Below are 27,565 nucleotides of genomic sequence, written 5' to 3'. Positions count from 1 at the left end.
TAAGAAAAAGTTGCCTAGAATATTTTTGTATAGTCGTGTACCGATTTTCATGGTCAAATTCGTATTTTAATTTTTTTCATTATTAACCTCACCTATCACTCTGTATGACCCTGTGCAAAATTTCAAATAGATATTCCAATAAATATAGAAAATGTAACGGTGTCTTCATCTTAAATGCGACACACCGTATACTACCGAAAACCAAAAACCATTTTACATTTTTGGAAAAAAATCTAGTTTTGCTTAATTATTTAAACCTTGGACAAAATCGTGTTTTTAAAAAAAAAATTCATAAAAACGGGTATCCGAATTAGAAAATGAATTATATGTATAATATATGATAAGTCTTTCTAAAGTAAATAAGAGTAAAAAGGGCAGTTTTAGGGCAGTATCAATTTTTTTAGGATTTTTATGACGTCATAAAGTTCAAAAAATCAAGTTTTTAGATATTTTAGCCAAATTTTATCGTATTTGAATCAACTTTTTTTTCAAACCCACTGATTTTGGGTTAAATTTTTCATTTTTTGTGGTAGTTATTCGTTTATATTTGCCCTAATGCCAAATGTGGAAACATCGATACTTTTTCAAATGTATTGAAGATACGTTAAATTTGGTCAATTCCATTTTTATTTAATAAACATTTCTATTTAAAAGATAATGCAATATGGTTAGTTTCATTATTTTAATTAATTAATAAATAAGTACATTTAATTAATTTATATTTTTTATAAATTAGAACATTTTAATTGTTGTATTAGTCTAGTAGCCAGGCTAATTTTAGTAGGCGATCGCGATTGAAGGCTACATCAAATATTGTCACTCTTACGTATTTAGATGTGTGTGTGCTGAAACCAAGAATGGTTAATAGAGCAAGAGCCCGCTTCGGCCAGACGCACATCATTTCATAAAACCCTAAAGTTTATCTGCGCACGTCACCAACACAGGTAAGAACGATGAGCGACTATGTAGTTTAGGTAGTGGTTACCTTGGCAGGTAACAGGTAACAAAGGTGTAAAAAACAGCACCTCAAGTACATTAAGACATAAAGCTCTATTTTTTTACATTTTCTTCAGAATAATATTTAAAATGACGTCATCCATTGCCAGACACTTAGTATAGTTTCAACCCCCTGCCAGACACCCCCAAACTCTAAAAAATTGTGATTACACTTACATTATAGTATAAAAGCTGAATTTTATATATGTTTCTTGGGGGGCTATGAAAAGAAGTTACCCCAGTAGCCAGACAGTTTTCAAGGTTTTTTCCATCTTGCCAGAGGCCTTGAGATCCGCCGTCGGTGTAGCAGCACCTCAAGTACATTAAGATATAAAGCTCTATTTTTTTACATTTTCTTCAGAATAATATTTAAAATGACGTCATCCATTGCCGGACACTTAGTATAGTTTCAACCCCCTGCCAGACACCCCCAAACTCTAAAAAATTGTGATTACACTTACATTATAGTATAAAAGCTGAATTTTATATATGTTTCTTGGGGGGCTATGAAAAGAAGTTACCCCAGTAGCCAGACAGTTTTCAAGGTTTTTTCCATCTTGCCAGAGGCCTTGAGATCCGCCGTCGGTGTAGCAGCACCTCAAGTACATTAAGATATAAAGCTCTATTTTTTTACATTTTCTTCAGAATAATATTTAAAATGACGTCATCCATTGCCGGACACTTAGTATAGTTTCAACCCCCTGCCAGACACCCCCAAACTCTAAAAAATTGTGATTACACTTACATTATAGTATAAAAGCTGAATTTTATATATGTTTCTTGGGGGGCTATGAAAAGAAGTTACCCCAGTAGCCAGACAGTTTTCAAGGTTTTTTCCATCTTGCCAGAGGCCTTGAGATCCGCCGTCGGTGTAGCAGCACCTCAAGTACATTAAGATATAAAGCTCTATTTTTATTTTTTTACATTTAAAATATTTGTTCATTGGATTTCATACGATAAACAATATTATTACCTCACACAGTCAAAACTTGAATTTCTCAAAAATATTAACAAAACTCGAAAAATTTATGGATTACTTTTTATACCATGTATGAAATATACATAGTATATTAAGTTTAGTCCCAAGTTTGTAACGCTTAAAAATAATGATGTTAGGAAAAAAATTTTGTCATAGGTATTCATAAAATCACCTTATTAGTCCATTTCCGGTTGTCCGTCCGTCCGTCCGTCCGTCTGTGGACACGATAACTCAAAAACGAAAAAAGATATCGAGTTGAAATTTTTACAGGGTACTCAGGACGTAAAAAGTGAGGTCAAGTTCGTAAATGAGCATCATAGGTCAATTGGGTCTTGGGTCCGTAGGACCCATCTTGTAAACCGTTAGAGATAGAACAAAAGTTGAAAAGTAAAAAATGTTCCTTATCAAAAATTAAACAACTTTTGTTTGAAACATTTTTTCGTAAACATCACTGTTTATCCGTGAGGGCGCCAATTAGGCGGAAATTTTATAATATGTACTATACTTGATTATCAGTTATGTATGTGTCACATGTTTGTATGTGTAATGTGATAAAGAAATCAACACTGACTATGCATGGTATTTCAACAATTAACTCAGTCAATTGTTAGTTTTCACTTGTTTAGATTTGTTTTTTTATTAAACTCACCATCTCACTTAAACCCGCCTGAATATATATTGCCTCGCGCTCGCACCGACGGCGGACTCTCAAGGCCTCTGGCAAGATGGAAAAAACCTTGAAAACTGTCCGGCTACTGGGGTAACTTCTTTTCATAGCCCCCCAAGAAACATATATAAAATTCAGCTTTTATACTATAATGTAAGTGTAATCACAATTTTTTAGAGTTTGGGGGTGTCTGGCAGGGGGTTGAAACTATACTAAGTGTCCGGCAATGGATGACGTCATTTTAAATATTATTCTGAAGAAAATGTAAAAAAATAGAGCTTTATATCTTAATGTACTTGAGGTGCTGCTACACCGACGGCGGACTCTCAAGGCCTCTGGCAAGATGGAAAAAACCTTGAAAACTGACTGGCTACTGGGGTAACTTCTTTTCATAGCCCCCCAAGAAACATATATAAAATTCAGCTTTTATACTATAATGTAAGTGTAATCACAATTTTTTAGAGTTTGGGGGTGTCTGGCAGGGGGTTGAAACTATACTAAGTGTCCGGCAATGGATGACGTCATTTTAAATATTATTCTGAAGAAAATGTAAAAAAATAGAGCTTTATATCTTAATGTACTTGAGGTGCTGCTACACCGACGGCGGACTCTCAAGGCCTCTGGCAAGATGGAAAAAACCTTGAAAACTGTCTGGCTACTGGGGTAACTTCTTTTCATAGCCCCCCAAGAAACATATATAAAATTCAGCTTTTATACTATAATGTAAGTGTAATCACAATTTTTTAGAGTTTGGGGGTGTCTGGCAGGGGGTTGAAACTATACTAAGTGTCCGGCAATGGATGACGTCATTTTAAATATTATTCTGAAGAAAATGTAAAAAAATAGAGCTTTATATCTTAATGTACTTGAGGTGCTGCTACACCGACGGCGGACTCTCAAGGCCTCTGGCAAGATGGAAAAAACCTTGAAAACTGTCTGGCTACTGGGGTAACTTCTTTTCATAGCCCCCCAAGAAACATATATAAAATTCAGCTTTTATACTATAATGTAAGTGTAATCACAATTTTTTAGAGTTTGGGGGTGTCTGGCAGGGGGTTGAAACTATACTAAGTGTCCGGCAATGGATGACGTCATTTTAAATATTATTCTGAAGAAAATGTAAAAAAATAGAGCTTTATGTCTTAATGTACTTGAGGTGCTGTTTTTTACACCTTTATTACCTGTTACCGGCCAAGGTAACCACTACCTAAACTACATAGTCGCTCATCGTTCTTACCTGTGTTGGTGACGTGCGCAGATAAACTTTAGGGTTTTATGAAATGATGTGCGTCTGGCCGAAGCGGGCTCTTGGACTATAAGGTTATTGTCAAATTCAAGGCCACCATTATATTTTACCAGCTAAATCCTACATCTTTTGTCTTAATCATTTTTCTACAGCTATTATTTTTCTAAAATTCAGGGGAGTCTCGAAGTTTTTGGGCACTATGTATGTACCTCTGCGTCACAAAATGTACAAAGATTTTACCATTCTAAGTAATATTACTGTATGATATGTTACAGCTATATCACTTAGAATGGTAAAACCTGTGCACATTTTCTGACGCAGAGTAGTGCTGAAATATACTATGAACTGATTTATAGCTAAACTTATGGAGAATCTAACGAGTCTTTGACCAATTTTGAGATGTAAATTGTCCTTCCTTTACTTAGCTTACGATTTAAAAGATCTAATTGACCGATTTTCCTCCAGGATGAAAATTAAACGGAAATGAACTAATATAATGATTTTATGAACACGTCTCTAATACATGACTTATCTAGATTTAAGCCAAGCAAGTTGGGAAAATTAGTTTCAGTACATCTTAATACGTAAGAAAAACGTCAGCGCTGGTTTGGCCTGATACCTAGACTATATAATTATTTGAGTTATGTAGGCTTTCTTGCACAAAATCGCGGTCAGTTTAAACCCATCACTTTTTGGGGAAGTGTAAATGTACAATGTACCAATTTACTTTAAATTCAATTCAACGAGAAATATTAGTTTTAATTTTTAAAATTTATTAGTTCAATATATGAAGTAAAATGTACACCTAAGTAATGTCATCGCGAAAAACAGTCCGCGTGGACTGGTTTGAAGCGAAATATCAATTTTGAGCATCTCTGCATCTACGCCAGTAAAATCTTAAAAAAAAAAAAAAAAACTAAAATCGCAATCCTTCGCATCAATCCTTCCTTAATAAAAATCCCACCCTAATCAAAATTTGAAATTGATATAATGATATCATCAAAATTTATTTCTATTTTCGGAATGAAAACCATAACTTTCTATAAACAAGTGAAAACAAACAATTGACTGAGTTAATTGTTGAAATACCATGTATAGACAGTGTTGATGCGCAATTGTTTGTTTTTTGACGTCACGTAAATAACAAAAGATATTCACTTTTAAATACACACACACACACACACAACTGATATTCCTATATTAATACATACTATACTATTTGCACCTAATTAACGCCCTCGTGGGTAAACAGTGATGTTTACAAAAAAATGTTTCAAACAAAAGTTTTTTATTTTCTTATAAGGAACATTTTTTACATTTAAACTTTTGTTCTATCTCTAACGGTTTAAAAGATGGGTCCTACGGACCCAAGACACAATTGACCTATGATGCTCATTTACGAACTTGACCTCACTTTTTACGTCCTGAGTACGCTGTAAAAATTTCAGCTCGATATCTTTTTTCGTTTTTGAGTTATCGTGTCCAGAGACGGACGGACGGACGGACGGACAACCGGAAATGGATTAATTAGGTGATTCTATGAACACCTATACCAAAATTTTTTTCGTAGCATCAATATTTTTAAGCGTTACAAACTTGGGACGAAACTTAATATACTATGTATATTTCATATATACATGGTATAACAAGTGAAAGCAAACAGTTGACAGAGTTAACTGTTAAAATACCATGTATAGACAGTGTTGATTACTCTGTCACATTACACATACATGCATGTCACACACATATAACTGATATACCCATATAATACTTAATTTTTTTATAAGGAACATTTTTTACATTTAAACTTTTATTCTATCTCTAACGGTTTACAAAATTGGTCCTACGGACTCAAGACCCAATTGACCTATGTTGCTCATTTACGAACTCGACCTCACTTTTTACGGCCTAGGTACGCTATAAAAGTTTCAGCTAGATATCTCTTTTCGTTTTTGAGTAATCGTGATGACAGACGGACAGACAGACGACAGATAGACAACCGGAAATGGACTTTCGTAGCATCAATATTTTTAAGCGTTACAAACTTGGGACTAAACTTAATATACTATGTATATTTACATATACACGGTATAAAAATTAAGAAAAGTATAGTTCTCAATATAATTAGTCATATCTCTATCAGTTATTTGAAGAAAAACAAATAACAAATTATCAGTTATTTGTAGAAAAATAAACTAATATTTGAAGTTTGAAAGAGATTAATTCTGTTGCACCGAAGATAAAGATAATAAATGCATTCCTTTCACAAGTTACAAAACCATTCAATAACTCATCAATTTTCATACCTACAAAAGTTCTCAATTTCAAATTTCAATCATGTAATAATTTTAATAGTCAAGAAGTTATTTTAATAGAAATTGTTTTTATTTTTTTCTTAATAATAAAGACCTGAGGTCAGCGGCATCGCATTTATCATCAACTTATATTTGATATAACGATATAACTCTCAATATTTTTGTTTTGGTGCCTGATTTTTGTGTAAATAATAAAACTTGTTTATATTTTTAAATCATACATAAACAATATAATTTATGTCAGTATTGAGGACAGACAGGCTCTTTCAAAATAATGTATTATGGGATATAAAAGTCTGAAATATCTAACAACCAGAATTTAAAGTGCCACAATCTTTATTGTATGCATTATATGTACAACTTATTGCTGTTTAAATACAAAATGTGTGTTATTGGTGATTCAGACTATGTGTATCTTTTTTTAAGTCATTCTTTGTATATTCCATTTTCTTTTCTTTTTTTATATATGCAGTTTTTTACAATAGAGTACCATATTTTTTTCTATGTAATAAAATTTTATTATGAAGATTCTAAAGTCAAAAAAGCACATTTTTTTTTCAAAGTATTAAAATTAAAAATCGTAATTTTTAAACTGTATATCACGTGACCTAAAACGGGGGCAAGCCTTGCTATGATGTCATATCAGTATAAGCCATAGACCATCAATTAGTTCAGTGTAGACAGCTGGGTATAATATATCCATAGATAATAAGTATTTATATTTATTATAATCAGATGTCTATGAATATATCTGTCAAACTTATTTGTGTTATTTCGTGTAATGATACCGATATAACGTCATCAAATTGGATGCACGCGTTTTTGACAGTTTAAAAAAGGTTTAAAATTTAATTTAAGATTTAACTAAAAAGCGTGTGTATTTTTCCGAAATAAATTTTTTGTGGCTTTTTATTAGCAAAATCAACATTTTGAAGTACTTTTTCAAAAATAGTAGAATACCCTATTATAATATAAAATTTTTTTTTATAAACGAATAAGAAAAAATTTGTTAATCCTTTTTCAAAGTTTGGAAATTACTTGTTCAAAACGGACGTTGGTAATGTTTAAGAAGTTTTGAGTTGTTAGTTTATTGTACCCAATTTCAACCCTATTCGAGGCTAAACCAACTCTTACAATTAATAATTTTTAAAATTTCAATAATTACAATTTTAAGTATTTTTTTAGTTTAAGCAGATAATAGAAACACATTTTTAATCAACTTGAGCCATTTCGTCCTTGATTATTTTGCAAAAACGAGATTAATGATCAATGTAAAAATTTGATCAATTTTCCCCCCTTAATTTTTTAGATTAACTATTTTTTTGCAAAGCGCTTAAGCTGGGCATTTCCCTAATATTTTCATTTCTAGGTATTTGAAATTGCAATTTGAATTTAACGATTTTTAGTTGTATTGATCATGAAAAAAATCAGAACTCCATTATAAAACCACGACATGGCGCATACTAGCGTCACCATTCGTTTTTACAGTTAACTAAAGTATCAAATGGAAAAGATTATAGAAAAAAGCGTCCCTGTAAAGTAGCTGTCATATATAATTGTCAAAAATTTTTTGAAGTGAAAACAGTGTAAATTATTAATTATATATGTTACAAGTTGAAAAATTATCTATTTAATAAATGAAAAATTAAATGAAGTGAAAATGATGTGTGATAAGTTAGAGATGTCTGAACATTTATAAAATCGAAAAGTTTAGTGTTTATCTACAAACAAAAAGTGGACTCGCCCAAAAGTAATATCTTTTGTGTACCTTTACACGACCTTGATAAATTAAAGACATTTGTTTAAGCTTAATATAAAATTTTAATTTTTTGTGTTTACCTTAAAATTATTTTTATTTAAAAAATTAAAAGAAGAAATACAAATTCATTAGAAATAATACGCCGCCATCTTTAAATTAATAAAAATTGTTTAAAGTAAATAATAATATTTGCGAGTTCTGTAATGTACCCAGGAAATCCAGTAGCTGAATCTACTTTATTGAATACCAAAAGTAATTTAAGACAACCGTTTCAAATACTCCCCACAGCTGAATTCAGTTTTGTCCATTGTAAAAGAAAAGGTATATTTATACATCCCGACGCAATGTTTACAAACGCTGTCCTAAATCGTTTTACGCAATGCTCATGGATAAGTAAATTATATTAAGACGATTTAAGACAAAACATTTAATACCGTTTTCGTCTTTAATCGTTTTTAATATATACATCGTAACGAGTAACAAAATTTTATCAACAAACAACACTGACCATTTTCGATAAGAGAAATCGTGCGTCGTTTTTGTCAATACAATAATTATTTTTAATTCTTTATTTCAAAACTTCATAATGAAATTATTGGAGAGTTCACGCTTTGAGGCAATCAATAATGGATTGTACATTGAAACTGGTGATAGTAATATTCGTGGTCGCATTGAAAGTTATTCATGTAAGATGGCTGGTAACGATAAAGCCCTATATAAACGTTTCAATGCTGAACAACATCCCCATGATTTACAAGCACTGTCACCACCAGAAGGTTTAAGTCCTGGACGTTCCACATACAGGTAAAAACACAACTTCTGGAGTCCAACTTATTATAACGGAAGTTAATAATTTACTTAAAAATATTTACTTTTACTTTGCAGCCGTAGTATATCCGGTGATGAAGAAGGTCCTTTGTGTGATACCATCAGTCGTAAAACTTTGTTTTACTTGATTGCCACATTAAATGCATCATTTCAACCAGACTATGATTTTTCTGATGCAAAGGTAATTTGAATTTAACATTGATTTAACCAGCTTTGCCAGCCTATTTTAAATGTGATCAAGCCGGCGTTGCCAACCCAAAATCTGTCTAGAAGATATGATTTAAAAAGCTATTATTTTTCAGCAAATTCTGCTAATGTTGATAGATATATACTAAGATCTAGTTACTTTGAGCATCCTTGAGCCAAATAAAGATACTCTTAATTTGGTAGGTCTAATAAAAACACATAAGAAGGGTACCAAAATGAGTCCCTAACGCCTACATCAAGGTGTTCTTTGAACCCTCCTTAAGAACAACCTATCACCCAAAGCGAGACGACTCCGGAAAAGAGATGCTATTTTAAGCAGATAAATCTATAAACTTCTGTCGAGGCCAGACAGCTCACAGCTTCTCCACCGGAATATCTCCCAGGATTTATGGATCAAAGGTTTCGAAATTCTAAACCTGACGCCCTATGGATTTCTTCAGGTGCAAATAACATGCATGGAGGTTTCATACAGGCTCTATAATTAGAATCATCAGATATCCCCATGTTATGGAGGTGATAGTTCAATCGACAGTGTTCTGTCAAGAATCCTACCATCCCTTTCAACTGTGCTATAGTGAGTTTTAGACGAGACACAGTCGAAGGCTCTGTGGTTGTACACAGTTTCGCCAGGCATTTTTCATAGAATCAAATTTGAATCTTCTTGGTTCAAAATTAAAACTAGTGTATAGATGCTGCCTAGTAAATCAAAACGAATGCTTAGAATTTGAATATTTTCAAGAGGGCTATATCCCTAAAATAAGTCTTGAGAAGTTTCAACTCTGGTAACAGAAAAGTGCGTAAATAAAGTTTAAAATCGATCAAGTATAATGCTTTATCATTCATTCGAAAATATCTCCATAGTATTCCTTAGTTTTACAAATATAAAATTCGAAATAAAATAATCTGTGTAGACGAGAGAAAAGTGCCATGATCAATATTTTTGATTAAAACGTATAAAAATGAAATTAATAATGAATTCCTTGTTTTTTTGCAAATAGAGTCATGAATTCAGCAAAGAACCTTCTTTAAATTGGGTAGTGAATGCCGTCGATACGAATTTAAATGCAACAGCTGGTGATGCTTTTCGTGGTTTACGTCCAGCATTATGGTCCGCTATCAATGATGAAATTAATTTGAATGAATGTGATATTTATTCATATAATCCTGATTTTGTCAGTGATCCATTCACTGAAGATGGATGTCTTTGGTCATTTAATTACTTCTTTTATAACAAGAAATTGAAGCGGATTGTGTTCTTTTCATGCCGAGCAATCAAGTAAGTATTTTAAAACTTATTAATTAGATAGCAATATACAAAAAGGTGCTCCGAAATATTTACATTATTTTTCAAAGACTCAGATTTTGAATATCTTTTCGAAAATAAGACAGTTTTGTTAAAAATATAGAAATTTTTATTTGATGTTGAACGAAAAAACCACTGGAGTGTTTTTTTTCTAAAACGAATCATGCAATTAATGTATCACTGCCAATATTTCATCAAGATTCAATTGAATCTTCTGGAGGGATGAAGTTCAAGAAGCAATGTGGTTGGTGGCGAATGTCTACACAAAAACTATCCTAAACAAACATTATAGAAGTAAGGTCCCAAAAAGGACATCCAAACTTTGCGATTTTAACCTTAAATATATAATAAATGAAGTGGGAGGGGGGGAATATTACATATGAAAGTTGTAATATTCATAGTCAAGATAATGATTTGGTTTTTAACCTTCTGTGTGACCTCTAACATTCTTTTCATGCTGAATTGTTTTTTTAAAAATGAGTATCCACAGATGAAGCGGGCCAAAATCGGCTTGAATTCTAGTAGAGGAAATCCCACAGAAACTTATAACTTTACAAAGACTTAATATCTTTCGCTGACTGAATACAATTTCTTACCTAAAAAGTACGAATTTCCACATAAAATCTAACCCAAACAAACTTTATGGAAATAAAATTTCGAAAAAGCCGTCCTAAGTGTACGATTTAACTCTTAAATATAAATTGGAGGATAATTTTACATATGAAAGTTGTAATTAACCTTCTGAGTGACATTTTTCCATGCTGAGACGTTTTCTTTATTAACGACTATCCACAGCGGGAAGAAATTGGCTAAGATTTTAGTGAAAGTAGTCCCACAGATGGTTATAGCTTTATAAAGACTTGATTCCTATCGGTAATCGTATGAATCTTCTTTCTCGTATTATTAACCCATATATGTAATATTCCTATATTACTAACAGAGTAATGGGTACGGGAGAGAACATCATGGTGCAGATGATATATTCCTTTCACTCTGTTGAGCTCAGGACCGTGACTATTTTGCGCATGCATCACTTCATGGCCAATAGTATTCGTGGCACGATAGTAAAAGAAGACGCGCATGCGTATAGTGTAAAAATACTTTTGCTCTGTTTCGCTTGTTTTCGCCGATCCCTCTCATAGAGAAGCATAGGGCGCTAGCAATATTATTACATATATAAATTGACTTTCAATGTTTTTCTAAAAGTCTAATTAATTATCTTGTATGTTCCCTCCAAACTCTACACCTTTTAAAATTTGAGGTTCAATATCCGTTAATACACCTCTGTATGATATTCAAACTTTATCTTTGACTGATTTATATGGTTGAGATATTGGTACAGTAGAACTCCAATTATCCGAATTAATGGGGACCGAGACCCATTCGGATAATCAAATATTCGGATAATCGGAGTTTTTTTTAAAAAATTGCCATTGGAGAGAAAAAAAGCTACGTTTTGATATTGCACTATTTTTTTATTGAATTAAATGAAAGAAACATGATATTTTCACATGTTTTAAATATAAATAAAATGTACTTATGTACAAGTTTAGAAATAAAAATCATTGTTTTTTAAACATCTCCTTCAATGTAAGCTGTTTTGCCTACACTGACTTCGCGGAGGGAAGGACAATAGTGAGCGAACGCGCAAACACTGGCTTCGCGGGGGGAAGAATAATAGCGCATTTAGACTTTTTTTGGACAAATTTTTTTCTGAAAGTGATTCGGATAATCGGCGATTCCGATAGTCGGAGTTCGGATAATTGGAGTTCTACTGTAATTATAAATTTTACTTCTTTTTCAACTTCTGGCATTTCAATGTTTGCCAAGAGCATACATTTTTGAGAGATGACTAACTGTTAATATTTCATTTAAAAACACGAACCAATGATTTTTCTCTAATTTCTACGGAACCCTAACAATTATACAAGTATAATGAAATTATCTTATATTTACTCATACGTAACGAAATAGTGAATACTAAACATGAGATAGAATCAATAGAAAAATTTAAAAAAAGAAAGTTCCTAAATTAACATTGTTAATTGAATAATAATGATATTTATTTATAAAATAAAAAAATTAGTATCGTATTTTTATAATTACTTACTGAAAGTATGACATAATTGTTGTTTTGCAAGCTATCAAAGATTACTAAAAATAGAATTATTTGGCGTTTAATCAACTTTTATTTATTTTTTATTTTACAGTCCTTGTTACGCGATTGATTCTGGTGTTGGCAGTGATTTTACAATGGATGAAGATGACGATTTTGAGTAACTTTTTTAAAACATATTATATAAATATAACAAGTTTTTTTTTTTTAAACAAATTTATGATAGATAAATAACACATGTAACCATTATTTAGAAGTTTTCTCCCATTTTTCCTAGTTGTAATAATCTTTTTTTAAAATAATTATTTTGGTGTTTTTAAGAATAAAATTTAAAAAATTGGATTGAGAACCCTTTGATTCAGAAATTGATTCATTTAATTTAAATTCTTTCGAGTTCACTGGAAGGTAACATTTTAGACTAGAAATTGGATTATTCTTTAATGGTAATTTTTTTTATTCAAATCATACTCTCAACTGATTTTATCTTAAGTTGAGCTAAAAAGGATTTTTCCAGTTTTGGACAAATGTCATCATCTCACCAATTACTATCTTCTTTAGAAAATTTAATTTTAAACAAGAAACTAACATTTATAAGACAAAACGTTAAAAATTCCAGGCAAAAACTGTACACACTGTTTTTTTCATGATAGTAACTAAATAGGTTGATGATTTATTTTGAACAAATCGGTGTTTGAACTCTTATTTTGATGATTTAATCAAATGGATCAACTTTGGTATCAAAGTAATTCAATTATCCTTATTATAAAAAAAAAATAATTAACCAGAAAAGTAATTAATAGTTCATAATTACAAAAAAAAAATAATAATAATTGACAAAAACATATATTTTTTAAATATTTTTCTCTTGGTTAGTGTTGATTGTTGAATATAACAATTTTCTTACTCATGTACTCTCTGAAACATAAGTGCAGGTGAGAGCTGCTGTGAGAACTTATGTTTCCGTTTGTACACGATGTGTTTTTTTTTTTTTTTCATTATTTAAGAAATATCATCATTATTGTATCACGCTGTAGTTTTAAGTCGCTTGTTGGGGAAAAATAATTTTGTTTATATATATTTTTAATAATACATAAATATTTAATCTATTTTTGGTGCTTCTTTGTAACATGGTACAGAAAACAAGCAATATGTCACATACATGTGTGGCTATTTATTTAAAATTTGATAAATTCATATAATATTAACTAAAAAAATAAATTTCGTCACAAATTTGGGCAATTTTTGAATTTTATGTGGATGGAGATGCCGTTGAATCCTCAAATTATCATTCCGTAACAATATTTTAAGCATTTTAACTGTATTTTTGCAACGAATGTATTAATTCAAGTTATTTTCTCTAATATTGTTGTTAATATATAATCATAATATTTAATACTTCGATAAAGGAAAATATTTAAATATCAACTCTCTAACTCTATTTGAAGATCGCTGCACTGTGTCTAGCCCCATCAAACGCACGATAAATAATTATTTCCTTAAATTGTACAAATAATTAAAGCAAAAGTACTTAAACTTACAAAAGAGCACCAAAATTGTCAACTTTAAATTACACAAAATAGTTTTAAGAGCTTTGTTTTAACTTATAAGCCATTCACCACACAAAAATACAATACCGCAAACTTAATACATTTATTCTACACAAATTTAAACCATCCAAAGTTATTTTTCCCTAACTTTCTTCTCTAAATAAATAACGTATTTGTCATATCTTTAGATTTATAAGTATAAAAAGAAAGATCTCAATTATTTGTGTTTGTGATATTAATATTTAAAAGCGTTAATAATAATTTTTACTTCCGAAAATATTGTGCTCTAAAATAAATAAAAAAAATTGACATTAATGTAATTTATAAATAAAATATAGATAAGTACAATGAAAATGGAGAAAATGTTTATATGTTACTTAAATTGTTCGGCTCAATACTTTCTAGTTTTTGTATAAGAAATGGGCAAATTATCGCCTTAATAAGATAATGCAATGCGGTATTCTATATTCGAAATCAAATAAATTGTTTCCCAAACTCTAGTTTTGAGCGTATGTTAGGGAACATTCAAACATTTTCTCAGACATCTTATATATTGATAAAGTGAACCAAACACTGAAGATTTTCTTTGTAAAATGTAAAACAAAAATGATGACAACGTTAAATGTAAAATTGAAAAACAAATCTAATCACATAAATCAAATGTTTTTATACTAAAAAATAATATTTATTTGTTATATAATATGTTTTCAGAAACATATTTCGTATACGTCCTTAACTCAGTCACTAAGTAGGATTATACTTAGATATTCAAAAAAAAAAAAATTGTATTTTAGAATTGTTTCTTGTAATATATAAAAATAATACAAAAGTACCTGAACTTTATAAATAAACTACTCTGTTTTTAAATTGAAAATCGAAAAATTTTGCTTCTAAGCTGTAGCTTCAAATCGAAAAATATTAATCCAATAGAATCGATTGATTTTATTTCATTGAGATGACTTACGGTAAAGTAATAGCAAATTGTCCGCCGTTCATTTATTCCTAATTAACTAAAGGGGACGTTACAGATTGAATATGAACGTTGCCCTGAAAAATATGAACGTTACATAGATGACCATTTATTCGAGTTGGGAAAAAGCAACAAAAAATTTTCTACTTCTTGCTTTAATTAATCTTTCAAAGTAAGCGTCACTGTACCAGAAATTTATTAGTATAATTATAAACAAATTCATAATTATTAAATTTGCAAGGGTGCTGTTCGAAAGATATTGTTTTCACGTATAAACGTTTCGTTTTACCACCTGAACGTGGTGCCATCTTTATCAATTATCTCATAATAATAATATATAGTGAGAGATATGACAAATATATTTAAAAAAATAAATTTTTAAAAGCTTTTATTTCTTCATTAAAATTGCCTAGTTAAATATTAAAAAATAATAAATGTTTTCAAACCAATAAAATTAAGGAAATCACAAAGGATAATGTAAGTTGTAATAGCTGTTTATATTTTTTTTGGTTTTGGTAATCGTATGTTTTAAGTCACAAATATAAATAACTAAATGCGTGCAAAGAGTATTATATTTTACTTTTTAGTACAAATTATTATAATGAAATCATTTTATTTCAAATGCTAAACATTTCTTTTCATATTCCTAACAGCTATGTTTCTTTTTGTCTTGATAATTAATATTTCCAAGAATATTTCAGTTTTTAATTGCGAATCAGAAAACTTTTTGAAGCAATAATATAATGTTAGTTTTATTTCTTGTTCGTAGTTAAAATGGTGTGTTAAGTGTTTTAATTTTTTAAAACTTGTAGTTGAAACGTTTGTTTCGTTTTTGGAAATGTTTTTTATCCTTTTTTATTTTTAGTCATTTAGTGTTTTATGTTCGACTGATATTAATATGCTATTATAATATACATATTTTTTTCTAGATATAACTTAATTATTTCGAACAATGTTCGTGTAATATAAAATATATTTTATTTTTAGTCATTTTTTTCTTTGTATTCACACCCTCTGTATTTGTAATATATTTCCAAGTTATTAATAAAAAATATTTTATTATTCAATTTACTATATTTCATTTACAATAATTCATAATAGGGCCTTATGTTCAATTATAGCCAGAGGCGGATTCATAAAGTACCCTAAATACAAGGATTAATTTTTCTAAGAAATTAACGTTACGTTAAGAGCAGTCAAAATCACACAATGAGTTTGTGCTCTAAGGGAATCAGATTTTTAAACTTTAACACTACTTTCGAAATTTGTACATTTATTATATGAGTCAAGAAGAATTTACAACTCAGAAAGCAAACCTTCTCGTTCTTCTACAAAGTACATGGGTAAAAGGGGCAGTTTTTCGCTGGCAAATGTAGTTTAGTGTCAATAAATATCCAATTTACTATTTTGCCAATAAACACGATTGTCTCAACCTCTCGAGAAGGAAAACTCAGATTATTTTTTAGATTATTAATAGGATAACGTTAATATATTTTTTTGAATCCTTCCTATAAAATAAATAAAAAAACTAATAAAAATATAAAAATTTTATTTTATAATTACAATTTAATATAATTTGTATTTTAAAACAATTTAAAAAAATTTATATGCTTTGGTATTAGTTAGTTAAACGATGTATGTAAATGATAAGAGGCGCAATAATGGAATATAAATTTTCCATAATCATAATATAACAGTTTAGTGAAAATAATTGCCAGAATCCAGAAACTCTTTTATATAAAGCCATCTAACAGCTCATGCCATTACACTCTGTACATTGACTATTGAATAAATGGAGCGAACAAGCCATTTTCGAATTTTAAATTCGAAATACAGCTTTATTAAAGAATACCCAAACTTTATTTGGGAATGAACCCGTCCTAAAATATACTGGGTGACCCATTTAAATCAACGAATTTAAATATTTTAATGACACAAATTGTTGAGCTCAAAAGAAAAATCTTATGATGATTTTGAATTTGGCCTTGACTTTCAAGATTATTCAAAAGCTAACTGAAATTCGTAACTGATAAGAGATAGAAGAACATCGAAAATAGAATATTTTAGGCGAAATTGACTTCAAAAATCAATCTGAACTTATATGAAAATCCCTTTTTCTAAATGCAATTTCTAATAAAATGGCAAGATATAGATGAAAACTTGGTTTTAACAAAAGTTAACTTTTATTTTAATATTTTTTCGAAAACCGTTTAGATGCGATAAAAGTCAAATGAAAAATTATTTTTTAAAGTCTTCGTTCTTTGATCAGTGATGAATTTGTGTAGATCACCATTTTAATCAGCGCGATGGATTGAAATATTTCCTAAAATACAAATGCTTTTCTAATGTCGGAAAGGGAATGTTTTATTCATCTCTTCTGTCTTGTGTTCTTTTGAGTATAAAGTAATTTAAATAGAATTGAAGCGTTCTGCTTATGCTTGCCCAAAAGATATTTATTGTCAAAGTAGATAACATGTCATTGTAAGCGAATACTGGGGGTCACTTCAACTCAGAAGAAGAGAGTTCTGGTTCCGTACTTAGTTAAACGTTCATTTTCGTTGGACAACATCATAGATTATTGGCCTCATTTACATACACCCTAATTTAAATGCATTTTAAAATAATGCAACACAGACTAGAGATCTACGAAATAAATTAAAAAAATTAAAAAATGATTTAACTTTACGTTTTAACAATACAAATTTAAAAAAAAAATACTATTATGATAAAAACATTTACATTAATCAGCTATTTCGAAATAATGACATTGGCCTAAAGTTAATATAACAATAGCTAAAACTGTGATTGTTAAATATAAACATCGGCCGGTGATTGGTACCTTAAACAGTTTAGCATTCATCCGTAAACTAGATGCATATAATACAATTGAATCTAATTCTTGTCCTGGTGTTGATTGGTACGCTAGTGGACGTGTTCGAATATCATGACCAATGGTTTGCATTAGTATACAACTTGCCGTTAAACGAGATGCCTAAAAAAATAGAATTAAAATTTAATAAATCGATCGCCGTAGATAAAATAGTTACTGAAAATACACAATATTTTAAAATAAGATGTTTTCGTGTACCTGTAAAAATGGTGCTAATGCAATAACAGACCATAATAATACATTTAATATACTAATCACAATAATTGGTTGAGTTTGAACATCCATTGAATCTAATCGCATTAACCATAAAAATCCAGACGATGCCCAAGATAAATTTACAATTGTAAAAATACAAACAGCTGGTGCTAAACCATCGTTTAAATAATTTAATGATTTACGGAATTCAGCAATCTCCTATATAAAAGAAAATAATTAATTACCAACAAGCGAAGATACAACTAACATAATTAAGCTTTATCATATTCATATAAATAATAAAATATGTATGATTATAATCCCTACATATTATAAATGTGAAAGTAAGTTTATTATTTACGCTTTCACGCAAAAACTACTGAATGGATTTGAATAAAACTTACAATAATATAGCTCATACATCAGAATAACATATGAATTATAAAGATATAAAAAAAAAACAATTCTATTTTATTTACTTTATTATTTCTTCTGCGCCATCTATGAACATTATTTTAAAACATAAATTAAAGATTTCCTTAAAAAGGGTAAACGAGATCCAATTTATGGCCATCTTTTCAAACAGGGTTTTCAGATATAATCAATGTATTATGACTATTTTACATCCGTCTTACATCAGAAATTAAGTTGGTTCAATGTCGTAAGTCTTAACAATTTACTGACTGATCGTGTATGATTTTTGTTTTTAACAGAAAAATATAAAATATATTTGTGGTAAACATAGCCGATTTGTCGTTTTTTTTACTCACCCGCATCCATTCTAATGGCGATAAGAAGTGTTGCATTAATCGTGCCCTCAAAAAATGTAAATGTGATTTCAATAATTGAGCTTGAATACAATAACTGCATATGACAAGCGCTTGAGCCATATCATGTAGAAAGGTACAAATCACCGTCAAAATTTTCAATGTACTTATCAAAAGGGTTGAGCTGAAAATACTAAAAATTTATTAAAATAACATGATAATAGAGATGAGTATACGTAATTTGGGCACTGAATACTGAAGGACTTATCATTATTATTAAATATAATTGCGACCTTTTATTTGTTCCGTAGCAAAATAGTTTTTTGTCTCTTAATTTAAAATTATTTCTAGTTAGAGTGATGATTATTAAATTCTAACAGTGAAATTATTTGACTCTCCCGTTAATGATTACTAATTCCTAATTTATATCATTTTCGATAATACGAATAGTAAGTATCCAAATTACTTACACTCTGAATAAACTAAAAACTAAATTTTTGTAAAAATTTTGAAATGTAGCCAAAAATTGTGTCTTACTATGTAGGGATCATAAAGTAAAACCTTGTTTGTATCCATTGAAATGTAATGTTTCCTTCTTCCAACATGACCGACACTATAACCAATGAAAGCATGGTCCAAACTACACTACATCCAATGAAAATCCATAATGTTTTTAGTAAACCTCGTTGGCCAGATGATCCATCATATGGGCCAGAAGATAATAAAAACACCTAAAATGTTTTTTTTAATATGATTATATTTTCAAGAAAAAACTTCGTTAGATCTGTAAACAAATTTCGCAGAAAATAAATAGAATCACAGAAAGCCAAGTCTTTGTGAATGCCACTATTAGCCATATGACCATAACTTTCTGATTGAATATTTGATTCCTTCTGATTACAGGAATCAAACTTATATATTTTAGGCAGAGAGAATTTTGGTGATTGAATATTGGTCTCGGTTCTGGAAAGGAAAATACTAAGAAATCCGAATCGAAAAAAAATAGAAGTAAGTATTTCTGCGAAACTGCTTTAAATAACAAAAATATCAATTTACCCGTTCCATCATGCTTTGAAATTGTTCGTTATTAGAAACTCGAAATAAGTACAACGAATAAAGATATGCACTGAAATGTAACACACTTGGAATAATATAACTAAATCCAGTTGACCCATAACATATTTGACGATATGCTCGTTCTTCAGCATTCTCGTATGGTGTGGCTAATAATGGTACCAATGTATAACAAAATCCACGATCACGTCGAAAACATGACATATATTGAAGTAAATATCCAATAATTAAAAATATAATTACAACAAGTAGATAAAATACACTTAAAAAATCAACACATATGTTTGTATCAGGAATATCTAATGATATTGGACGAAAACCAATTGATGCTAACAATCGTAAATACGGACGTAAAATTTTACATTTACAATAATTTAAAATTGCTGTTACACCCATATTATCAGCTTCAGGGGCTTCCATGATTTCACCAATCTGTTGGAAAAAAAATTACAAACTTATAGATATTTTGTTTCTTTGAATTATTTCAGTGCAAAATTTATGAGATTGTCTTACAATTTCAACTTAGCAGAAGAACTTATAAAATTATAACAACGATAACGTTTGTATACCCATGTAGGGAACAAAAACCAGGCCTGAATTGGTTCTAACCTGGGAGGAAATTTTTGATCATTAGGTAAGCTTGGAAACCAAGACTGTGCCAGTTTTGAATGAATATTGAATAATACATTGTTTCGAGCTTGGATGTCCGGTATTGGTCCAAGTCTAGGTGTGTATTAGGCCCGCCTGAATGTAAGTTTAAAAAAAATTTATTAATTTATTGTGAATGAAAGATGTTACCTAACTAGAAATTATGCCAATCGTTGCATAATAATATTGGTAATTCTTAAATTTTTTGTTTAAGATCAATTGTTAAAGGTGAAGAGTTTTTTAAACATTTATAATTGGTTGTGTGTTACCGTTAATAAATCTAATAATTATAAACAATTTTAAGGAATGTGAATGATTAGTTGACTTGTTTATACAAAGTGTTGTTTTTCAAAGGTTTACAGTCCAAAATGAAAATATAAAAATTTTAAGTACTTAGTCGGATTGCTGCTAAGACCAGCAGCAGACGGAGATAAGTCTTCTCAAAAGTCAAGGGCCTTATAAGCCTATAGTGCTGTTATGTATATACAGGGTGGACCATTTTAATCTACACACCTATAAATATCTCGTTCTGTAGTTAACCAATCAAAAAATAACTTTAACAAAAGTTACAGAGTTTGAGAGCAGAACATCATGTTCTGACATCAGATTGGACCTAGTTCTTCGGTATTCTTTAATAGCCAATTTATATCCCAAACACTAAGAGATAGAATAACACTTTAAATTAGAAAGTTGATCCGATCCTCATAAAAAAACGAACGTCTTTCATAAAAACCATTTTTTCGAAAATCGTCAGCTCTCGGAATGAAATGCGATTTAAAAATATGCCATTATTGCATTTAATCGAAAGAAAACACGCTAAATGTGGAAAAATGCTTTAGCCAAAAGTTATCAAGGCCATAGAAGATATTATTCACCTGTGTCCATGACTTTGACCTACAATTATCGATAAAGACTTTAAGCTATTTTCTTTCGATAAAATGCAATAATGACATATTTTTAATTCGTATTTTCTACGACAGCTGGCGATTTTCGAAAAAATGGTTTTGAAGAAAAATATTAGTTTTTTTTAATGAGAATCAATTTTCTAATTTAAATTGTTAATATCTGGATGACCGAGCTTTGCTCGGTATTCTTAAAAAGACACAAATTTTATCACTAATAGAAGACCGTTTTAAATGTCTCCACACAAATACCAATTTGAATCATTAATTACGATATACACCAATAGATGTCAGGAAGAGTTATAATTTGCATTGTATTTCATTAACTACGATATACACCAATAGATGTCAGGAAGAGTTATAATTTGCATTGCCGGTTTCAGTTTTTCATGAAAAAACGAATAAAACGACGTTTTTTTAAAATGAAACCTTGTTAGATCGACTTATCGCCCCAAAAAACCCCTACATACTCATTTTCATGAAAATCGTTGGAGCCATTTCCAAGATCGTAAATATATATATACAAGAATTGCTCGTTTAAATATATAAGATAAGATTCAATCTCTTACCGTTTAGGATCAAAAATGGCTACTAAAGAAACCGGAACAACTAGATCCAATCTGATGTCAGAACATGATATCTCCCATAAAACTCAGCAACTTTTGCTTAAGTTATTAAATACTTTTTAAGAACTCGGAATCCAGAATTTACCACTCGTTAAAAATCTAATAATATAGACTCTGTATCTCGTAAATGATGCATTTTATTATATTATAAAAATATAAATGACTACATTTAATTACTTTCTAGAAAAAATTAAACTATTTTCAGGTCAATTAATTAAAAAAATCAAAATTCATTTAAGTGAGACTATCTTCAATTAATTATAATTACTTGAATATACGCTTAAATTATTGTCAGCGATAAGACCAGAGAATTAATAACAATCTTATTCAAATTATATTTGGTAATGATCTTATTTTGTAAACATAGGTCAACAAATGTCAGATTGTTATATTCAAATTAAAAACTAACACATTCTTTGGTAATATTATGAAATATTGTTAAAATTTATTATTTTATTTCCGATTTCTTATATAGAGTGAATGAAACTATTAAATTTTCAACAATTAAGTTACAAAATGAAGTTGTATCGAATTGATTTACGATTATTTATTGTCCCTATTGTCCGAATTTAGTCTCTAAAATCTAAGATCTATAATCTGTTTCATCGAATTATTTCAACTTAAGAGGTTAGTGTAAATCCAGATATGGGGGGTCATTGTTAAACTATGAAACGATTTTTTGTTACCCTTTGTCCTCTATTTAACATCGTATTTCATTCATTTGACTTTCCCCGTTACATAATTTTTCACTCAAAATATATATACAAAATTTCCAAAGTCTAAAGTGTTGAAAAAAAGGTTTGCTAAATACTTAAATCTTATCACAAATTGAGCATGTATTTTGAGATCAGTTATTTGAGATGATCAGTATTATAGAAAACTATCTGACCCGGTCACTCGTTGCTGTTTAATTAATATTATACTCAATTCCACAATTTTGTTAAAGAATGTTTATGCAAACTTTGGAGTAAATTGGATCAAGGAATCACGTTGCCCATACAAACTTTGACCCCGTTTTTCATCCCTTTAGGGGTAGAATTTCGGAAAATCCTTTCTTATAGGATGCCTAAGGCATACCAAGAACACATAATCAGTGACTTAGGCTGTGCGTTGATCCGTCAGTCAGTCATTCAAGACAAATGCACTTTATATGTATAGATAACGAACAAATTGTAGCGTAAAATTGGCTGAGCTCAATTTAACTGGTCGTTCGGTAGCTCTTAGTTAGTACTGGAGCTACTGAATATCGGCAATTCATTTTTTCAAGACTCACGGAATGCATTTACAAAATACACACAGCCGGTACCAACTAAGCGCTCTGTTTATCCAAACAGAGCGCACTTAATAAAACTTAATTCATTTCCTTGTAATACCATGCAGACAAAAAATAAACGTTTAGTGGTCACTGTTCGTCCTCCTTAAAAGAATTACGTAGTTTATGAACGACCCCGTGAAAACACACAAACAAATAGTAAATTTAAAAGGAAAGAAATATCCATAAAAACGTTACTTTTTCTTCCCTTTTTTTGTTTTGCTTAATATACAAGCATCATCTTGCTGTGATTATCTATTATAAAACAAAAAATAATAAACGGCTCAGTTATAATACAGCTTTTTGGAAACAACCAACCCTTCTCCCCGCTCGTGGCGAGTTCAATTCACATTTGATCGTTTTCAGGCCGATAACTAAATTGTTGATTTTAACAATTTTACAAAAAAAAAAAAAAAAAAAAAATTATGTTTATGAAGAAAAGCACAGCATTTTTTTGTGAATCACTCTGTATAATATTAAAATTAAATAAATGGAATTTAACTGAAATCAATAAATTTAATATAGAAATCTTTCACTTGGAATTTTTCCTTGCTAAAATTATTGTATTACTATGATTACTACTTACTGATAAACTTTGCAATGATGAAGTATGTTCAGTCTGATGACTTCTTGCTAAACGACTTTGGCTATTTGAATTCTTGATAATATTCGAAGTCGATTCTTCACTTGCTTTCTTACTATTTGTAGATCCATCACTTTTTTCATCGCTGATTCCATTTACTGCAGTTCCACTTAATTTTTGATCATGTGTTGTTAAATCAACAGCTAAATGTGGAAAACATTTTTTAAAATTATTCATTTTTTTAAATAAAACAAAGACTATAAATAAAATTAATGCATTGGCGAGGTATTCAATAACCTAATTGCATTAGGTGATATTTTTTATAAACGTATTTGTAAGGACATGTTTAGTTTAAACTTGTTTAAGGTGTCATTTACATGATTGGATAAAAATTACTTTGCAAAGTATTAAATTTTTTTTAACAAATTCAAAACAAAAAATGTTCCAGTGACGAATAAATCTTTGAAGGATTTATTTTTTGTCAACATCATAAAATGTAAAATAGTAAAAGACGCATTTATCACGATTCGATCTACGCCATTATTGGACTATTCACAGTCCAAGCTTTTTTCTTATGTGAAGAGATAGATATTAGTGTAATGTTAACTAGTATGGTTAAAATTTTTAAGCCTGGAATTATAGTGTGATCTGAATGCGGTAGGAAGAAGACGAGCAAACGGTGAACACCAAATATACTGTAGTAGATCGTATATCAAATGTTGTTTAGATTGTGCTAAAACTTCTTCTATCAAAAGCTGTGTTCAGAAAAAACGCACGAATAGATAGCAGCTGCAAAATATCTGTAGCAATTGATAGAAGTAGGAGTAGGTCAGCATAAATGTGCATGCTATTACAACATGTTTTGCTTTTATTCTCCGTTTGGCTTCTCTTCTTATTTATTTTTCATCTCATTCTTGTCGCACCGGCAGTGCAGATGGCACTTTTTTGCATCTGTACCTATACAAATTAAGTTGATTTCAGAGCAACTGTCTATTCGCAAAGAAAAGCTACCAGTATTGTATAAATAGGCAATTATTTTATTATGTTCAGGCAATCGATTCTAGCATAGTCCTTATCAGACGGGAACACGAAAATGGACTCATTGAGCAACCAACCATATGTGCACTATTACCAAAATTATGTTTCTACAAGCAATAAAATATAGCAGGACTTCAGTATTTGGTAGATATCCCATTACATTTATAGCCGTGGAAGTCTTCTTTTCTAGAAACAGTGTTAAAATTTTAGAAAAATTGATATCCATTTTGTAAAACGTTGGAAATAGTTTAAATATAAAAAATGTTCCTTATAAAAGAATAATCAACTTTTGTTAAAAACATTTTTTTATAAACATGATTGTTTACCCGGGAGGGTGTAAATTGGGACAAAACTTTGGTGTCCATTTTCTTCTTACTATAAAAGATAGGGAGTTGCAAATTTGCAGGTAGCTTCAACTAATGATCTTGTCAAAGAATTTCGAAAAACAAAAAAATATTCTAGCAAATACTTTCGAAAACTAAAATAATTGGCGGTTAGCCGCCATAATTGTGTTGATGTGAACACTTTCTATAGAAGTTATTTCAACAATTAACTCAATCAATTGTTTGTTTTTACTTGTTCAAAAAAAAAAATTAAAGCTTAAATTATTTTTTATTTATAATTAATAAAAAAGAAACTTCTTGTTTCTTTAACAATGTTAAATCTTTGTTAATTAAAGCGTAAAAATTATACCTTTACCGTAAGAACTAATATTAATTTACGGTAACTTGTTAAAGAAAAATTTCTCCAAATTGTAAGTAAATGGTGTTTTTTTCTGTATTGTCTCAACAACCTTAAGTCAAAATATGAAATAATATTATACAGCTGTCATATTGCTGTTAGGTCAATTGGTAAGAGCGTTGATGAGGTATGCCAAAGGTTTTAGGTTCGATCCTCGCCCAAGTATGTGTTTCTCCATAAAACAATGTAATCAAAAATATTAAATTTAAATAAATTAAAAAATAATAACAATAATGTGCGAACAGACTTATGGCTCATAGTCAGAAAAAAACAAAATATTTTAATTGTTTTAAATTTTATAAATTGTAAAAAGCAATTATAAAAAATAAAAAGCATGTTGAACAAATTTAATAACAATGTAATTACAAACAATGCATTATTTATCAGTTAGTAATTGTTATCATATGGTTAGCAAATTAAAGCAATTGATAAAAGAAAATACTTACATGAATTTTGAAATTCCGACCATTCAAAATACATTTCCGATCGAAATATTTCAAAACTGTTTAAAACAACAAACACACTACTTTAATTACTACAGTAAAAAGAACATCCTATTTGCTTCATAAGAATTGATAACCTAACGGTGGAAAAGACAGATTTTGTTATCAATTTAAAAAAAAAGTTTTAATTAATAAAAAAATAAATGATCTTAAATTTATATTATTTATGTTTATGTGTCATTTAAATTTTAAACTTTTAGTAGAAACACGCAATACTTATTTCCTGTAAACCAATAGAAATTTACAAAAATTGCAAATTTAATAATCACTTATCGGATATTTATATTTTATTTGATATTTGTTTATAAATAATAGCAATTAAATAAAAATATTTAGTTTAATATACAAATTTAATAAAAATATAGAGGACTTCCAAATTTTTATATAATTTTAATAGAACAATTAAGTAATTTATTATTGAGTTAGTACTATTCTGATTCTTCTGCGGAATAAGAACACGTTTTATAATCCTTATTTTAAACACAAAAATTACATTAATTGTGGATTCAACCCCTCATCCACAAGTCATATATTACTACAGATAACATGCTTTGAGTAAGCCAAAACCAACTAGTGCATTTATTTAGTATATTCACATCTCAATGGACTTCCAAGTCAGTGGCAACAACGAGCGTTCTCAACTTTCGAAACCATACGTTTGATCTTATCACCGACTTGCAAAAATTTGCTAATTGTTTTGGATCCCTCGCGGGGTCATGAAACAAGGATTTCCAATTTCCGGATAATAGATATATTCTCCGAATTAGAACAAAAATTTTATATTTAAATAACTTAAAACTTCTTCTCTTTGGCAAAAAAAAGGGAAACATTTTTTTCCTAAGTATCAATTGATACTAACTGATTTAAAGTATTTTCAGGCTAAAAAGTTTCCAAGAAAAAATCGAAAAAAAAGTAATTTTTGCACAAAAGAATTATTCCTAGATCATTCTTTTAGTTTTACCCATAATAAACCATAAAATTAGGTGCTAACAAGTGAAATTTACAAAATTAAAAAATATCCCCGACAAATGCTTCGGGTAAGGAACCCTAAACTTGCACTTGAAACATTGCTAGAAACACACCCCATTAAATTACCCTTTTCCTTATAGCCTCCTTCAAACTGGACCGATTATGAATATCATCGCCTCTTTTTTAGTTGTTCGGGGTACGGATTCCTAGATTCTCATTTGAAACATAGTTGAAAACACTCTCCATTACTTTTCAAACAATAAAAAATCGATTCAGTCATTTAGGAGTTATGATGCCACCGACAGACAGACACACATAGCGGTCAAACTTACAACACCCCTCTTTTTTGGTTCGAAATTGAAGTAAAGGAAAACAAATTTTCAA

The 27,565-nt window shown here is 29.6% G+C and overlaps 2 protein-coding genes across 6 annotated transcripts; one reads left to right on the top strand and one right to left on the bottom strand.

Annotated features, from left to right (window-relative positions):
* Positions 1-7,798: 7,798 nt before the first annotated feature.
* LOC123304166 (repressor of RNA polymerase III transcription MAF1 homolog) lies at positions 7,799-13,406 on the top strand. Its single transcript, XM_044886337.1, has 4 exons — positions 7,799-8,766; positions 8,848-8,971; positions 9,996-10,273; positions 12,511-13,406. Exons 1-4 carry the CDS (start codon positions 8,549-8,551, stop codon positions 12,578-12,580), a joined length of 690 nt encoding a protein of 229 aa, XP_044742272.1. The 5' UTR covers positions 7,799-8,548; the 3' UTR covers positions 12,581-13,406.
* Positions 13,407-16,314: 2,908 nt separating this feature from the next.
* Positions 16,315-26,269, bottom strand: LOC123301098. 5 transcript variants are annotated; one of them, XM_044883838.1, is made up of 8 exons: positions 26,156-26,269; positions 23,934-24,133; positions 19,842-20,291; positions 19,323-19,516; positions 18,789-18,978; positions 18,022-18,237; positions 17,673-17,925; positions 16,315-16,441 (listed from the first exon to the last, which is right to left on the bottom strand). In XM_044883838.1, the coding sequence occupies exons 1-7, from the start codon at positions 26,187-26,189 to the stop codon at positions 17,674-17,676; spliced, it is 1,536 nt and encodes a 511-aa protein (XP_044739773.1). In that variant the 5' UTR covers positions 26,190-26,269; the 3' UTR covers positions 16,315-16,441; position 17,673. The 5 variants fall into 5 exon arrangements, with proteins under 5 accessions (XP_044739773.1, XP_044739766.1, XP_044739781.1 ...); XM_044883831.1 differs by lacking the exon at positions 16,315-16,441 and having other exon boundaries at positions 16,549-17,925; XM_044883846.1 differs by lacking the exon at positions 16,315-16,441 and having other exon boundaries at positions 16,549-17,925; positions 18,789-18,969.
* Positions 26,270-27,565: the final 1,296 nt, after the last annotated feature.

Source organism: Chrysoperla carnea, chromosome 1 (assembly GCF_905475395.1).
Source record: "Chrysoperla carnea chromosome 1, inChrCarn1.1, whole genome shotgun sequence".
Taxonomy (NCBI): domain Eukaryota; kingdom Metazoa; phylum Arthropoda; class Insecta; order Neuroptera; family Chrysopidae; genus Chrysoperla; species Chrysoperla carnea.
This window is presented reverse-complemented; position numbering and strand designations above follow the sequence as displayed.

Bases quoted from the DNA above. Each gene is read 5' to 3' on its own strand.
- LOC123304166 (XM_044886337.1), top strand. From the start codon at position 8,549: ATGAAATTATTGGAGAGTTCACGCTTTGAGGCAATCAATAATGGATTG. The intron at 8,972-9,995 runs GTAATTTGAATT...TTTTGCAAATAG, and splicing joins ATGATTTTTCTGATGCAAAG to AGTCATGAATTCAGCAAAGA. The intron at 10,274-12,510 runs GTAAGTATTTTA...TTTATTTTACAG, and splicing joins TTTTCATGCCGAGCAATCAA to TCCTTGTTACGCGATTGATT.
- LOC123301098 (XM_044883838.1), bottom strand. From the start codon at position 26,189: ATGTATTTTGAATGGTCGGAATTTCAAAATTCAT. The intron at 20,292-23,933 runs GTAAGTAGTAAT...TTTTTCCAACAG, and splicing joins CATCATTGCAAAGTTTATCA to ATTGGTGAAATCATGGAAGC. The intron at 18,238-18,788 runs GTGAGTAAAAAA...TCTTTTATATAG, and splicing joins CGCCATTAGAATGGATGCGG to GAGATTGCTGAATTCCGTAA.